Source organism: Prunus avium, chromosome 1, assembly GCF_965620075.1.
Source record: "Prunus avium chromosome 1, drPruAviu1.hap1.1, whole genome shotgun sequence".
Taxonomy (NCBI): Eukaryota; Viridiplantae; Streptophyta; class Magnoliopsida; order Rosales; family Rosaceae; genus Prunus; species Prunus avium.
In genome coordinates this window covers 55,949,876-55,967,059 of record NC_142284.1, presented here as the reverse complement: position 1 = coordinate 55,967,059, position 17,184 = coordinate 55,949,876, and the positions used below count along the sequence as shown (strand labels likewise).

The following is a 17,184-nucleotide window of genomic DNA, read 5'->3' as shown; positions in this document are numbered from 1 at the left end:
TCTGAATAACTCTGAGAGGGGAAGCAACCTCTTCTGTTTCTGCCACCCGAAGAAAGGATCTTGCCACCGCTGTACAATCAACAAAACAAAACCAAATTTTCACAAAGAAGAAAAACAAAAGAATTCAAATTTACAGATAAAAATACAGATAGAGAATTGTAAGAACGGGTTGCCATGTTGTAATTTCACGGAGAGAGCAAAAGAAGAGAAGAGAGACAGAGCAATAGTATAAGATGGGAAGCTTTGTCTCTCTCGGGCGCGGAGGAACCTATGTGTATAGTGAATGTGAAGATGATTGCTAAACCTTAGTTGTCGGAGGACTGGAAAATTGGGCCTTGAACGATCGTAGGGCCAAATGAAGGGCCACGCAAAGTCCAAACTGCTTTCGGAAACCAAAACAAAAAGAGAAACAAAAAGAAAAGGAAACAATTATTTGTATTTATTTGCACGGTGTTGTGAAGAATAAAGTAGTGGGGCCTACTTACTATTTGTTAGAAGACTTTGTTGCATGAGCTCATTGCACACTCACAGATCCTCCCTTACATATAGAATAGGGCCATTGCTCTCACTTTTTTAAAAAGTTGCTTGCTGTGTTTTGAAAATAATTTACTATAAAGTAAAACACATTAGGAGAAGAGAACATAAAAAAGATAATTTTCTTACTTTATATAATGATTAGGCATATGTATTAAATTATAGGTATTGGTTTGAATCAGCACATTGGCATGGGGTGTAAACCTTCCAGGTCATCATCTGGTCATTATTAAGGTAAGGCAAAATTTGTGCGGTTTCTTTTTCATTTGGTTCCTATATTTACAAAGGTTTCTTGCAGGAGTATATTGCAGCAGCTGTTCTTCAGGACAAATTTACATAAGTGTTGATTCTCTTGCAGGGAACAGAATATTATGATGGGAAAACAAAGACATATGTTAATTTTCCAATATCAATCACATATATATTGCAACTAATGGTTTTGGTCACATATGACTATATCAAGGGCGGAACTAGGTAGAGGGCTACCATGGGCTTTAGCCTAGGTAGCCTTTTTATGAAATTAAAATATATAACATGTATTTTAATGTTATTCATCCCATAAAAACTTAGTAGCCCACTTAAATGTAGCCTTGTAACTCATTGTCCACTCAATTTTGTAGGCCTATAATCATCTTATATTTAATTTGTTTGCTCAATTAGGAAACATAATCTCTTAATAAACACTCATGATTTTAACTCTCAACCTTTTACTATTTTATCCCAATGTATACTTTTATTTCTAGAAAAACTAGAGAAACAGTAAGTACCCAAACAAAACTTGGTCCTTAGATTTTAAGCTAATAACTTTAGCTAGCCCACCCATTGAAAAATTCCTGGTTCCGCCCTTGGACTATATAGAATAAAAAATAGAAAGAAATATGTGAATAAGATTTTCTCCCTTTATAATCAACAGTTGCTCAGATTCTACATGCTTTTCTCCCTCATTGTCCTCAAACCTTGTACTTCTTGTATACTAAATTTTACACAATAGTAGGTTTGCTTTGTTTAGATTTTAGTATGTTTTATTAAAATGCAATTTCTTATTTTTATTTAAAAGGCATTGTATAATTTACCAGAGATACAATTTATATGTCACACATGCGCAAGGATTGCACACGAGAGTTACAACTTACATGAATTCATGGAAGCCAGAGATACAACACCGGACAAGGCCTCTCTCTCTCTCTCTCTCTCTCTCTCTCTCTCTCTCTCTCTCTCTCTCTCTCTCTCTCTCTCTCTCTCCGTGTCTTATAAGCTGGCCGCTGAACAAGAAAGGAGCAGACCTGGCATCAAAAATGGAAGCCAGCGAATACCAAACCAGACAAATTCAGTTCATCCATGCCCCACTCCGTGATCACCTCTGCAACCCCCTCCCTGCTCTCACCAAGGCCCGACCAATCACATTCTACACGACATTGGGATCAGACTCAAAACGCGCCACTTCTGGCGCCGGTTACAGCAATCGCAGGCCATGCCGGTTCTAGACGAGCCAAGCCCCTCGCCGATCCCGCAAAAAAAAGCAGCCGTTTCTTGGTGAGTGGGAAATGACGTTTGTGACCTTTAATATTGCGTGTGTGCGTCACGGTGCCAGGAGGGTTCTCTCGGTGCAATTAAGGTAATCCAGCTCAGTTAAGGTTTTTCCTTATATATAAGGGCACTTCCAGCAGTCAAACACTTGCAATGGCAAGGGGGGGCTAAGGCTGACACTATTCACGTGAATAGTGTCTGCCCTTGCAAATAGTAAGTTGCACTTCCAGCAGTTGCCCGGGCAAAGGGTAAGTACTATTCAATTTTTTGTTTTTTTTCATAAATTTGTTTACCTAAACAATTAATTTGGACAATATTTTCGGATAAAATATTCGAAGAAGATTTTCAGATAAGATTTTCAGTTTCAAATTTCAGATAAATTTTTGTTTCAAATTTCGGATAAATTTCAAAATTTAAATTTCATATAAATTTCAGATACTTTTCATTTCAATTTCAACTTTTCATTTCAATTTCAAATTTCATCTAAATTTCATCTAAATTTCAAATTTCGGATAAGATTTTCAACTTATAAAATTACGCCACGTGTCATGTCTATCGACCTAAATTTTTCTATAAAACTAAGGCTCAGCTCCACAAACCTCTCACACTACATCTTCTCAAAATTTCATTTCTCAGATTTTAGATTTCATATTTCATATTTCATATTCCATTCTCAATGTCAGACATGGAGGAGGTCTTGGAGAGGCAAGAGCGAGAAATAAGATAAAGAAGGCGTAGACGAGCTGCAAGCAAAAGAGCCCAGAGAGATCTAGATCAGCAACTTGTCATGGCTGTGGCTTTGCTTGATGAAGAAAACCAGAGCAGTCGTGGTTCACATGAAGGCCGTGCAGCAAATGTTGACAGACATAGGCATTCTCGGGGTAAGAATCTTATGGAAGATTATTTTATCCCAACATCTCTGTACTCTGATGTTCATTTTCGAGGGCGATATAGAATGCAACAACATTTGTTCAATAAAGTCATGCATGATATTTGCAATTATGATGAATACTTTGTTCAAAAGAGAAATTGTGCTGGTGTTTTGGGACTGCTTCCCGAACAAAAGTTAACAGCTGCTATACGAATGTTGGCGTATGGTGCATCTGCTGATCAGGTGGATGAGATTGCCCGAATGGGTAAGTCCACTGCTTTGGAGAGTTTGGTTAGATTTTGCGATGCAGTCGAAAATCTGTACACCAGGGACTACCTGCGCAGACCTACGCCCTGGGACTTGCAACGACTTCTACAGAAAGCCGAATGGAGAGGATTTCCAAGAATGATTGGTAGCATCGACTGCATGCACTGGCAATGGAAGAATTGCCCAACCACTTTGCAGGGAGATTACGGAAATCGGAAAGGCCAAAAAAGTATCATCCTTGAAGCTGTTGCAGGATTCGATACATGGGTTTGGCATGCCTTCTTCGGAGTTGCTGGATCACAAAGTGACTTGAACGTCCTAGGTCAATACCCGGTGTTCAACGATGTTTTGAGAGGAGAAGCCCCCAAAGTCACATATGAAATCAATAATACCGTTTACCAAAATGGGTATTATCTAGCTAACGGCATCTACCCGAGATGGACAACATTTGTGAAATCAATTCCGCATCCCCGAACCTAGAAGCAAAAATTATTTGCTACCCATCAAGAGAGTTATAGAAAAGATGTGGAAAGGTGCTTTGGTATCCTCCAAGCTCGGTGGGCGATCATTAGAGGTGCGGCACGTATGTTTGATGAGGAGGTGTTGAGGAGCATAATGATGACATGCATCATCCTCCATAACATGATTGTGGAGGATGAGTATGATTACGAAGCTGAAGAGGTGTACGAAGAGGATCCCATGAACACGGCCTTGACAAGAATTTATGAAAAACCCATAGGCCCAAATGGAGAACCATTGGAGCATGAACCATTGGTTAGAGATGGTCGTTTCATGCACCATATGATTGATCGATATATGGAGATGCAATCGTCGTATATTCATGAATGCCGTCAAGTTGACTTAATGGAGCATTTATGGGCGGTGAAAGGCAATGACGGTGAATGAAGTGAAGTGAAGATGTTTTTTAAGATTTTAATGTTTATGTTTTATGTTTAGTGATGTTTGGTTTTTTTATGCTTTGGTTGTGGTTCGTTTGTTTTTATATTTTTAATGCTTTGGTTGTGGTTAGTTTTTTAAGTATGGAATGTTTTGAATAAAAAGGAATTTTATTTAATAGTTTCTTTGGTAACTCAAAGAAAACCAATACTAATAATATAATAAAATACATGAGTTACAAGCAAAAATTAAAACAAAACATTAAACTTGAAGGTGAAAAAAATATGGAGTAGAAAATGAAAAAAATATGGAGTAGAAAGTGAATAATAGTTGGAGGAGGAGAAAATGTATGAGGATTTGTTGTTAAAAATGAAGAGGATTGATTGGTATTTATAGAAAAAAAATTCAGTAATTTTTGGGAATTTTTTTAAATTTTTTCCGAATTTTTTTCATAATTGTTTGCCTTGAAAAATTCATGGGCGTTGGACTGGATGACAAAAGCAATCGGAAGGACCAGAAGCTGCCATGTGGCGTATGACCGTTGGGGAAAAACTGACGCGCGCGCAGCAAATTTTTTTATTTTTATTTTTAAAAAAAATTTGAATTGCGCCTGCTGGCGTCAGCAATGACGTCAGCAGCGCCTTCGGGCCAGCACTCGGGCTGATTCTGCCTTCGGGCCTGCCCAGGCAGGTGGACCCCAGTAGTTGCCTGGGCTGGATTTTGTTGCTGGAAATGGGTTTTGGCCTTTTACCACCCCCCCCCCCCCCCAAGCCCTTGCCCTAGGGGGCTGCTGGAAGTGTTCTAAAGGGTTTAGCAAACACACTCGATAGATGGTTGCTATCTCTCTTCTCATTTGGTCTCTCCGTCCACTGCATCTTCTCTCTTTCTCTGCCACAGGGAAAATGTACTAAATATAATGCACCAGTGTCATTGATAAAGTAAGTTCAAAATTATTATATATGTTTTCCCTCTCATACATATTTATACATATCATGTAATCTGCATTTGAATTTGTGTTGTGATTAGCTTGTTAATTTCACTAATTTGAATCTCTTAATTGTGTTTTATATATCGATCTATGCCAAATGTTTTTGCTTTCTACAGGCTAGATATACATTTGTTCGACTTGATCTTCTTTTTTCTTTTTTTTATATACAATGTACGTATATTTGAAATCTCGACGGTATGAGGGAAGGGAAAATAGTTGTATTTGAACTAGTCTTGATCCACTTGAAGCCAAATTTTCAGACTGATGAGCACACTCGTTTCTTTCTTTTTTCTTTAACTTAATTGTCCTAAATTATTGGCTTAATTTATAGAAATGAATGAGAATTTGATTTATGGTCTATTGTTGCATAAATATAGTAAACGGCATATATTTTTGATCCTTTTTACATAAATATATGTTTAGGAATGAGTGTGATAAGTAAAAATCCCATGTAGGTATATACCCTATTAGACACTATTCTTTAATCCTTTTTACACTGTTATGAAATTCCTTTTTCGATCCCACTTCAAAAGTAACTAATAAACCTGTGTGTCGTAGGTACAAAACCAGGTTTTAAAAAACCAAAAATCAAACCCATCTATTTCGTGTAGGTAAACTAATACCCAGTTACCCAGTTTTGCTATGGTTTTGCTTTGGTTAGGACTAATAATCAATGGGGCTCCATGTACATGCAAGAGAGAGACGTTTTTACCTGCTATTTGACGGCATACCACTTACGCTTGCTAGTCGGTGTCGAATGCTTCGGTCGGTCTCGTCTTCTCTTTACGACTGGTCTGATGAATGGAATGTACTAGCGAACCCAGATTTTGAACGACATTAGAGGGTTTAGGGGAATCTAATGTTGGATAATCTATGGTTTCAATGGAGGGAATCGATCAAGTCTGAAATGTTGGAGAATCTATGGCTTCAATGGAGTTTTTGTAAACGGTAAGATGGTTTAGATGCGTTATATACCTACAATGGCAACTAATGTAAATAAATACAATATTATGACATCTTTCATCTTAGGAGGCATTACAGTTTGAATTTGGGTTTTCAACATAGTTCTATAGATAGATGGGTTTGTGTCTAGGGGATATCAGTTGTATGGGCTTATATTGGAGTCTCTCTAGTTTTTAAATTCCCCATTACCAGCCAAAGAAAAAAAAAGGTATTTTATCAAATTGCTCATGAACTTGTACTTAATTATCAATTTACCTCTCAACCTTTTTTTTTATTAAGAAAATTAAGGACTCGAACTATCTTTTATTCTCAATGTTTCCCCTGCCGTCTAAATCAACATTTCATCCAATTTGCCGTTGAATATGAGGGCAAATTGGTTATTTCATATGTTAAAAATAATTAAATACTTTCAAATAAAATAATATGACCAAAAAATGAAGAAAACAAATTATTTTATAAACATAGGGGTGGGACCCACCCACTCTCTCTCTCTCTCTCTCTCTCTCTCTATGCTACCCAAGACCCAATTGTGCCTCCCCCAGCCATATCCACCCTCGCTAGCTCTTCGCACCTACCAAACCTGTGATTCCCCACTCACCAATTGTGTCGATCCCTACCAGTTTTACCGTTCTCGAATCCCTATCTCTATCGGTCTCCTCTCTTCCTCAAACAAATCCCTTGTCAATGGGGAATTGAATTGCAGTATGTATGTATACCCAAAGCTAATAGGAACCCTCAACCATAATAAAAGCCTTACCAGCCGTGAGAATCACCATTCCATTGTTCCGATATCTAATTAATTTTTTTTCTCAAACTCAATCTTATCTCTCGGTATTTCTTCTCTCATGGCTGAATTGGAAAATCCCCTCCTCAATGAATTCTGTGCTGCCGACACTGGCGTCGCCGCCGTCCAGTCACGCCAAGGGCCCGCCCCCAACGCCGACCAATTCCTGAAACAGAGCCTTAATGGTTGCAAAAGGTTCAATCGGGACAGAATTGCCGACAATGGTAATTAACATCTAATTTTTCTCCTGTGGAATTTAGGTGCCTTTTTGAATTAATGGTTAAGGTGTCTTATTGGAAATTTGGTACTCATGGTGAAGAAGCAACTGTCAGTGGAACTAATATGTTTATTGCTTGATGCTTTTCCATTAGACTGATGCTTTAATTGTTAGAACCATTGGTATCTTGGTGGTCAATGTAATTAGACTCTTGTTTTATGATTCTTGCAGGAATTCAGAAATCTAGTGATCCTAAACAAGTTGCCAGATCTGCAAAGATACGAGAGCTGACCACCAATACTCTTATGAGCTCTAAAGGCTCCATGAAGCTTCCATCTGGATTTGTTGAGCAGAAGCAATTCAAGGCGAACACAAGTCTATGCAGGTTTCTTTCTAATTACTCAATTTCTATTCCTAAAGTTGAAATCTCACTTCTCTATGGCTTCTAGGGATAAATATTTATTGTAACATTCCTATGATCTATGCCTCATTTCTTTATCAATTTTACTGTCATTCATACTTCCGTACCTTGTAATCTCCACTATACCTTCACATTATATAAAAACAGCTAAAACTTTTTGAAAACTTAAGAGGATGAGAAAACAGTATTTTAGTGAACAGGGATGTTTCAATTCAACCCGGAAAACCGTGTTAATAATCAGTGTACATAACTTCCTATACCCCATGGTAGTTGGCTTTTGATGAGCTAACATCATCACCATATCTAGAAACAAGGATAAACAAGTTTTACCACTTTTTTCTTTCTCAAGCAAACAATGCAGTGGATTAAAAGGTATTTCTTTCAGGCACATTAGGTTCCTAAGTCTTAGTTTTCCCACACAACACTGTGATTTAGCACAACCATATTGGCTTGCCATCACATATATGATTTATATTATGTAGTTTACTTGGGAGGTTGTGTTTGTACAAATTCATTTTAGTTAACGATCCATTCAACATTTTTCTTAGAGGGCATAAATTATGTGTATAATATATTGCATGGCGCAGGTTTATGAGATTCGATACTGCTACCAAAGCAAGGAAGGGAACCCAATTGTCTCTTGGATTGCCGACCTCTAGTAAGTTAAAAAGATCAAAGAGATCATCATCAACAGAAAGAAGAACATCAATTGATGATCTATCTGACGTTATATTGGCTGAAATCCTTTGCCGACTTCCATGCAATAAATTTGTTTTTCAATGCAAGTCTGTGTCTAAGCGTTGGTGCACTCTCATCGCAGATCCTTATTTTATTGGCCGCTTTGTAAATATCCAAAGTTATAAGAGAACTCCAAAGATACGCACTTTGATAAACAAAAGAGTGGTGGAATTCCCTCCTAAAGTGTCGCTGTCGCCTAATCTACTAACTCAGTCGCTCGAAAGAATCATTTGTTTCCACCGTTTCATAGGAAATCCAGTTGTGGTAGCGACATATAATGACTTACTTTTGTGCTGCACAAGCAAGGATTATCAACGCAATTACTACATCTGCAATGCATACACCATGCAATGGGTTGGTCTTCCTCCCACCCCAAGTCGATGTCACAAGCGTGTACGAGTGGGATTCATCTGCAATGTTCCTGACTATAAATGTGAGGAAGACAATTGGAAAGGAAATAACAGCCAGCTTAATGTTGAGTGTAGGTCCACGGTTGTGAGAATTCTGCCTCCTGTTGAATATGCAAATGATGAGAAGAAATGTGATACCTTCAAATTAAACGTGGAGATCTTCTCTTCTGAAACTGGTGAGTGGAAAGAATCTATTGTCTCGTCCCCACGCGACTTCGATTTTCATGGCCTCAATGAGTTCTCCTTTGCATACAATGGAATGTTATATTGGCCAACAGACCGCGGCCTTAGTGTTATTGGTTTGGGTCCATTCTATGACAATGATGGAACTAGTAGCAGCAGCAGCAATGGTGATGGTAATATTGATCATAAACTAGGTTTCACTATATTTGAGGGACCTCTAGACAGAGGTTTTAGTGTTCAGTACTTAGGTGTGTGCGGAGGATATGTGCGAATGTGCAACATGAGCATGATGACCAGAAGGCTGTATGTATATGAGTTGAAAGACTCACAAGATGGAGATGCTGCTGGCAAAAAGCTGTGTTTGAGTGAACGCAGGGTTTATTCCTTGGACCCTAAAATGTTTCCGAACCAGCCGTGTTGCATACTGAATGCTTTTGACCCAAATAATAAGGATATTTTGTATCTGCGTGTGAGCGCAGATGTTATCAAGTGGAACATTCACACAGGAGAGTGGTCAAAGATAGTTAAAAACTGTGGAACAAATCGTTTCTATTACACAGTTGTTCTCCCATTGTGGCCGACACCAGTTCCTAGACTAGCGTAGCAGCAGCATGCCAGCATGCCCATCCATGGTGGAGGTACTAGCAGCTATTAGATAGCAAGAATTATAAAGTAGTAAACGTTTATTTGGTTTGGTTGGTTTATTTGTATTTGATATACTCAGCAATATAACACTTTTAATTGCTGATAAATACCCTAATATGTTCTGTTTTGTGTTCAACTGTTTTTTTCCATCTTATTTTTGTTATGGCGATATAAGCAGGACTCTGAATTTAAGTAGTTATGTATACGCCCACTTCACTACTTAAAGCAGAAATTTTCAAGAAATTTCTTGAGACTCATGAGCTTGATATACCATGCTTTAGTTTTCAGAAATATTATGATAGAAAGAAATTTCTGTTGAATGTTGCAGTTGCGTTCAAAGAGAGCAAGAATGACCAGAGTCAAAGGACTTTGTTCAGTTCAAACTTGAGAAGTTGTGACTCTGGACCATAAAGTTTGGCTCTGCTCAATCTCATCCTGATTTTTAGCTGCTTACAGTAATTGGTTGTGCATATTAATTAAGTCCAATTAGAGCTTTGTGTAATTTGCTACTAGGTTGTTGCTTTTATTATTTTCCACTTTTCTGTTTTAGCTATGTCTCAAGACTTTCTTTTTCTTTGATTGAATGTCTGAAGACATTGATAGGAGTTGTACAAGGTGTTGCAATCGAGTTTGACCCCCCAAAAATACCCTAATATATAATCGAATTTAACTCCGGTGCTCAAAAGATTCACATTCCACGGTTTAATGGGAAAGTCAGTTGTGGTTGCGACATATGATGACTTAGTTTTGTGCTGCACAAGCAAGGATTATCAACGTGATTAGATTACTACTGCAACGCATACACCCTGCAATGGGTTGCCCTTCCTCCCACCCCAAGTCGATGTCACGAGTGGGATTCACCGACTTGGTTTGTATAGAGATTTGGAAACTTCATAATAATAATTAAATTTATAATTAAAATACCCGATTTGTTATTATAGCCACATTATTCTGATATCTTCTTCTTTAATTACTTGCAGGGTAATGACTCGGTTGGTAGGTTTTTATTTATTTATTTTTTCAAAGGGTTGGTAGGTTAATTTCTACAAAACCACAAGCGCCCTGCATAAGCTGGCCATTAAACTAGCTAGCCCCTTTTGTTATCTTGACTGTGGAACCATGGATTCTTTGAGTAGTGAAAGGATCAAGAGAGAATATCCACCAACAATACCATTGCTTGCACAGACTGGGAACTTGCGAGGTCGTATGCCCTGGATTTTGACCAAGCATTATGATCACTCTAATGGAAGGCTTGTCCTTAAAGGAGAGAGAGTGAAGCACCATGAGTACTTCGAAGTCCACCGGGAGGACGGTCGCCTTATTTTGAACCTTGTACCTCTGGACAATGCCCTAGCATGTTTTGACAGTGCCCTAAATATCCATGAGCACCCGCAGAGTTGCTTAGGCCACCCTGCTTCAGCTCCTCTTCGTCCAATGACCCCTCTCATGTAAGCTTTGGGTGTCGTAAGCAATAATAGGTGCCTGGAGTTAGCAGTATATGTAGTCACAGAGAGCACATTAGTACACAGTAGCTATGAAAACTTTCAATTATATATGATGCTATGTATGTAACCCAAGTAGAGGAAAACTTTCGTGCAAAGCTTTCCTTCCAAAATTAAACTTAAAATTAAAAGCGTAGCATCTTTTGCTATTTGTTTGTTCTTTTTTTTTTCTTTTTCAAATTATAGAATATTTAAAGATATACTTCACCATGGGCTAATGCATTCATAACAAAGATAATATTTACGTAACACATTGGGACAAGTCACAACTAAGTATCAAACTCATGATAAGTATATATATTTGAATACCACGCTGTCATCTTTTTTTTTTTTTTTTTTTTTAAGGACACAACAATATAAGCAAGGATATATATGATCAAGATTTCTCAGAAGAATATTAATGTGTGATCAATGCTATGAATATATAGGCAAATACATAACATAATCATAGTAATCAATATATAGGTAGATTGTAATTCTATTTTTCCAAAATATTGTGTATTTTTGTTGCGCAGATATACAACATAATGAAGGTCCCCCGATTTTTTCAATTCCCACCTTCCGTCACATTATTAGCGGGGATTGATGCCAACTAAATATTCCAAAACAAATTTAAAAAGATAAGTGAAGACATACCGACGCCGACAGAAATTAGAATGGATATATAATAGTCTGAAATTTAATAGAGATTTTTCTTCCAAAAAATGAACAAAGGAAAATAAAGAAAGATTGAGATTTGTAATCCATTGACCAGAATACCCTCACTTATAAATGATTATTAGTAAACACGTCTATCATGTACATACTTTTTATCGTCATTTTTGTTTATCTACAAATTTGGCTCGGAGAATTTGGTTGTTGTTTTAGGCCCAAATTTGGCAATTGGTGTGTGGCACCATGTTTAATTGAGTAATTTTTTGGTGTGATCATTATATTGTCACGTGGTGTTACAGTCCACTCATGATACGATATGCTCATTAGTAATATATGCTAGATTGAGAAAGTATCAATCATGTCACCCATCTATATTAACACGTGGGATAAGGGATGTGTAACGGTGTGATGGTTGCGCTCAAGTATTATCGCAACGGGAGATAGTTGGCCTTGCTATTTTTAATTTTTTTTCAAATTTAAAAGAAATTTAAAAATAATAGGAAAGATCAACCTATTGCGATATAATATTATTTTGAAATTTGCTAGCAATTGGAAATTCAATGACCAGAATACCCTCAATGATAATGATTATGCAGTACACGAATCCTTTTGTGTACATTACTTACACGTGTGAGGCATGTGCTACTTGGTGAACTCAACGACATAATTAAAATTGATCCCCATTTGGCTTTGACCTTATTTTCTCAACTACTCGATGCGAAAGAAAGAGAGAAAGAGAGAAAGAAGATCCCCATTTTGCTCAGACCTAATTTGCTTAACTACTCGATGCGAGAAAGAGAGAAAGAAACTATAATTGATGAAACAAAACGCATTCAGCCATCAAATGCAAAAGAAGAGCCCTAAATTCTCCCTTGCAAAACCCCTACTATACAGGTATTGCCTTTGCAATTTACAAAATCTTCTTTGTAGGGTTTCTGTGTAAGAGACTTATATGATTTGTATTAATTGTATTTCGGGTTTTCCTTTTTTCTAGTGGATTTCTTTCGCTTGTATTTTTTTTTTTTTTTTGGTCTTAATTTGAAACTTAAAAACACTAGAATGAAAAGAAGAAAACCAAAAGCAAGATGCAAGACTTGGTCTTGGTTGAGAGTTTACTTTCTTTGCAGGAGGAACGCTGCAAAGAGGGGGACATGAAAAGGGAGAGATCTCTTTTGTCCCGTGCTAAAGTGCGCAAGCCAAAGAATTTGATGTGCATATGGCGATTTTCTTTTTCATCCGGGTGCTCAGGTAACATGATCGGGTTAGGATTATGCCCAAAAATGGAAGGGGATTGGATTATAATTAATGAGTAATGCTTTCTTTCTTTTTTAGAGATATGAGAGTTGCTAAATGAACCTTTTTTTAGGATTTTTTATTATTGAGAAGTGTGATAACATACTAAACTCACACACACTACACTGATGCTACAACTCAAACCCATAACCTTTCAAAGGAGAGTAAATACTCCAAACTACTGCACTAGTGAGTCCTTTGCGAAATAAATTGTATTTTAAAACCACATTATGTAACCAATAATTATCACTTGATCACACACGAACAATTTCAATGTTTCATTAAAGAAGGTGTGCAAATTGTGGCATTCGACATTAACTACTTGTTTGGAACATCTCTTACAAAATAAGCCAAATGAAAACCGATAAACAATTTGATCATTATTATGAATATTTTCATTGTACATAAAAAATATCGTTTTCATCTTTTTATTCTATCACAATTAGACAGCTCAATGTTGTCTAATTTGACTAATTTCTTGTAATGGTTATTGTTAAGGGAGTGTTGACTTAGAAAAGTAACGGTTCTTTTCATGAAATGAGATGGCATTGTATAATTTACCAGAGATACAATTTATATGTCACACATGCGCAAGCATTGCACTCGAGAGTTACAACTTACATGAATTCATGGAAGCCAGAGATACAACACCAGACAACGCCTCTCTCTCTCTCTCTCTCTCTCTCTCTCTCTCTCTACGTGTCTAATAAGCTAGCTGCTGAACAAGAAAGGTGCAGACCTGGCATAAAAAATGGAAGCCAGAGAATACCAAACCAGACAAATTCAGTTCATCCATGCCCCACTCCGTGATCACCTGTGCAACCCCCTCCCTGCTCTCACCAAGCCCCGACCAATCACATTCTACACGACACTGGGATCAGACTCAAAATGCGCCACTTCTGGCGCCGGTTACAGCAATCGCAGGCCATGCCGGTTCCAGACGAGCCAAGCCCCTCGCCGATCCCGCAAAAAAAAGCAGCCGTTTCTTGGTGAGTGGGAAATGACGTTTGTGACCTTTAATACTGCGTGTGTGCGTCACGGTGCCAGGAGGGTCCTCTCGGTGCAATTAAGGTAATCCAGCTCAGTTAAGGTTTTTCCTTATATATAAAGGGTTTAGCAAAAACACTCGATAGATGGTTGCTCTCTCTCTTCTCATTTGGTCTCTCTGTCCACTGTTTCTTCCCTCTTTCTCTGCCACAGGGAAAATGTACTAAATAGAATGCACCAGTGCCATTGATAAAGTAAGTTCAACATTATTATGTTTTCTCTCTCATACATATTTATACACATCATGTAATCTGCATTTTAATTTGTGTTGTGATTAGCTTGTTAATTTCACTAATTTGAATCTCTTAATTGTGTTTTATATATCAATCTATGCCAAATGTTTTTGCTTTCTACAGGCTATGTATACATTTGTTCGACTTGATCTATTTTGTTTTTGTTTATATACAATGCATATTTGAAATCTCGACGGTACGAGGGGAGGGAAAATAGTTGTATTTGAACTAGTCTTGATCCACTTGAAGCCAAATTTTCAGACTGATGAGCAAACTCACCTTATAGGTTAATCTGTTATTGTTTCTAAGGATTGTGCATGCATCGCTAGACACAATTGTTTCTTTCTTTTTTCTTTAACTTAATTGTCCTAAATTATTGGCTTAATTTATAGAAATGAATGAGAATTTGATTTATGGTCTATTGTTGCATACATATAGTAAACGGCATATATTTTTGGCAATTGAGTCTTCATAATCTCCATTTATTTATTTACACCCTTACAAAATCTGCACGAGATGATGTGATTTTGTTTCCTCCGTGGACTCGGACTGTATTTTTATCCTATTAAAGGTTTTGTTTATGCAAATAATATTAGAATTCCTCATCCAGCCTCTTGCATTCAAAATGAATTATTTTTTTCTGTATATATATTTTAAGTTATATTTCTTAATTAACCTTCTTAAGATTAACAGGAAGATAAAAATCCAACCAGATAGAGAGAGGAACGTTTGATGAAAGCAGACAAAATGCAGTTAAGAGGTAAAAGCAATTGATTCCACCAAAAGAGTTTGTTCTTAGCCAATTGGATAAAACTTCATATATAATAATTAAATTTATAATTAAAATACCCGATTTGTTATTATAGCCACATTATTCTGATATCTTCTTCTTTAATTACTTGCAGGTTAATGACTGGGTTGGCAGGTTTTTTTTTTTTTTTTTTCCAAAGGGTTGGTAGGTTAATTTCTAGAAAACCACAAGTATCCTACATAAGCTGGCCATTAAACTAGCTAGCCCCTTATGTTATCTTGAATGTGGAACCATGGATTCTTTGAGTAGTGATCCAAGCTATTTTGGTATAGCTAAATCCATAATTTCCTCCTCTTTTGGGACTTTCCTGTGGGCAACCAGGTTACCATTTGCCATGCAAATGGTAAAAGCAATCCCAACCCATCATCATCTTGAACTAGGGCTCAAAACCCTAAATTTTTCGGAAGCAGCTAGAAACCCTCAAAATTTAGATCATCACCACCCCCACATTATTCACAACCATAAGGTTTCACCAGCACCATCATCATCCAGATCGTCTTCACTCACTTCTTCTTGTATGTTGGATAGCTCTTTATCTTGGTCGTCCTTTGCAATGGACGACCTGATTGGTACGGACAGCGGCGTCCAAATCATGCTGACCGAGGAACAAGAGAAATTAGGATTTTTAAAAAATACAGTAGAATTTAGCATGAGTCCTAGGAATGAAGCTAAGAGCAACCGGAGTACTACTACTCAAAGGAGTGAAAAGATCAAGAAAGAATATCCACCACCAATACCATTGCTTGCACAGACTGGGAACTTGCGAGGTTGTATGCCCTGGATTTTGACCAAGCATTATGATCACTCTAATGGAAGGCTTGTCCTTAAAGGAGAGAGAGTGAAGCACCATGAGTACTTCGAAGCCCACCGGGAGGACGGTCGCCTTATTTTGAACCTTGTACCTCTGGACGATGCCCTAGCATGTTTTGACAGTGCCCTAACATGTTGTGATGAAGAAAATGAAGAAGAGCTTGAAATGGACAAAGACCTCCAATCCGTCGATGAAGAAAACGGAGATGGTGAGGAGGATGACGATGATGGATGTGATCAAAACAAGGTGAATGAGACTCACCAGGATGTGGAGAAGAAAGCAATGGATGTGATATCGGGTTATAATTCGGTGTCTCAATCACATTTGAAGATGAGTATATTTGAAAGGTATCGAATTCGAAGTCTGCCCAATTTGAAAAATGCAGGTGAGAACAATATGGTGGAGTTTGGTTCAACTTCATTCTGTGATGTTGCTCAAAATATCCATGAGCACCCTCAGAGTTGCTTAGGCCACCCTGCTTCAGCTCCTCTTCGTTCAATGACTCCTGTCATGTAAGCTTTGGGTGTTGTAAGCAATATATAGGTGCCTGGAGTTAGCACTAGTATATGTCGTCACAGAGAGCACATTAGTACACAGTAGCTAGGAAAACTTTCAATTATATATGATGCTATGTATGTAACCCAAATAGAGGAAAACTTTCGTGCAAAGCTTTCCTTCCAAAATTAAACTTAAAAGCATCTTTTGCTATTTGTTTGTTCTTTGTTTTTTTTCCAAATTATAGAATATTTAAAGATATACTTTATAACAGGCTAATGCATTCACAACAAAGATAATACTTACTTAACGCATTGGGATAAGTCACAACTAAGTATCAAACTCATGACAAGTATATATATTTGAATACTACGCTGTCATCTTTTTTTCTTTTTCCTTTTTAAAGGACACAACAATATAAGCGAGGATATATATGATCAAGATTTCTCAGAAGAATATTAATGTATGATCAATGCTATGAATATATATAGGCAAATACATAACATACTCATAGTAATCAATATATAGGTAGATTGTAATTCTATTTTTCCAAAATATTATGTATTTTTGTTGCGCAGATATACAACATAATGAAGGTCCCCCGATTTTTTAGGTAATTTCCTATGTATAGCGGCTATAGCCTCATTCTCAAGCAAACCACCAAATTAAAACTCTTGATATATGAACTAGTATGTTAATAACTAATTATGACGACCACGATATCCGGGGGATTGTATATATCTTATTTTTTGCATAAATGGTGTAATTAAGGATAAGGATTTATATTTCATATAGAGTGCCTATTTCCTCATCCACCTTATCTTTTCACCCTCCATGTAAAGAGGCTAGTTTGTTATAAATAAAATATATTTTTTATTCTTGCCTAATAGGCT

The 17,184-nt window shown here is 37.2% G+C and overlaps 2 protein-coding genes and 1 long non-coding RNA gene across 4 annotated transcripts; all 3 read left to right on the top strand.

The window, feature by feature from the left end:
- The first annotated feature begins 6,549 nt into the window (after positions 1-6,549).
- On the top strand, positions 6,550-9,696 carry LOC110753548 (uncharacterized). 2 transcript variants are annotated; one of them, XM_021954480.2, is made up of 4 exons: positions 6,550-7,055; positions 7,280-7,433; positions 8,057-8,127; positions 8,290-9,696. In XM_021954480.2, the coding sequence occupies exons 1-4, from the start codon at positions 6,893-6,895 to the stop codon at positions 9,402-9,404; spliced, it is 1,503 nt and encodes a 500-aa protein (XP_021810172.1). In that variant the 5' UTR covers positions 6,550-6,892; the 3' UTR covers positions 9,405-9,696. The 2 variants fall into 2 exon arrangements, with proteins under 2 accessions (XP_021810172.1, XP_021810163.1); XM_021954471.2 differs by having other exon boundaries at positions 8,057-9,696.
- A 3,674-nt stretch (positions 9,697-13,370) lies between these two features.
- On the top strand, positions 13,371-14,954 carry LOC148298050 (uncharacterized). Its single transcript, XR_015835931.1, has 3 exons — positions 13,371-13,965; positions 14,095-14,135; positions 14,868-14,954. It is a non-coding gene; the product is annotated as an uncharacterized LOC148298050 (long non-coding RNA).
- A 168-nt stretch (positions 14,955-15,122) lies between these two features.
- On the top strand, positions 15,123-16,394 carry LOC148298049 (uncharacterized). The gene has a single exon (XM_088246566.1). The coding sequence runs from the start codon at positions 15,218-15,220 to the stop codon at positions 16,310-16,312; it is 1,095 nt and encodes a 364-aa protein (XP_088102692.1). The 5' UTR covers positions 15,123-15,217; the 3' UTR covers positions 16,313-16,394.
- The last annotated feature ends 790 nt before the right edge of the window (positions 16,395-17,184 follow it).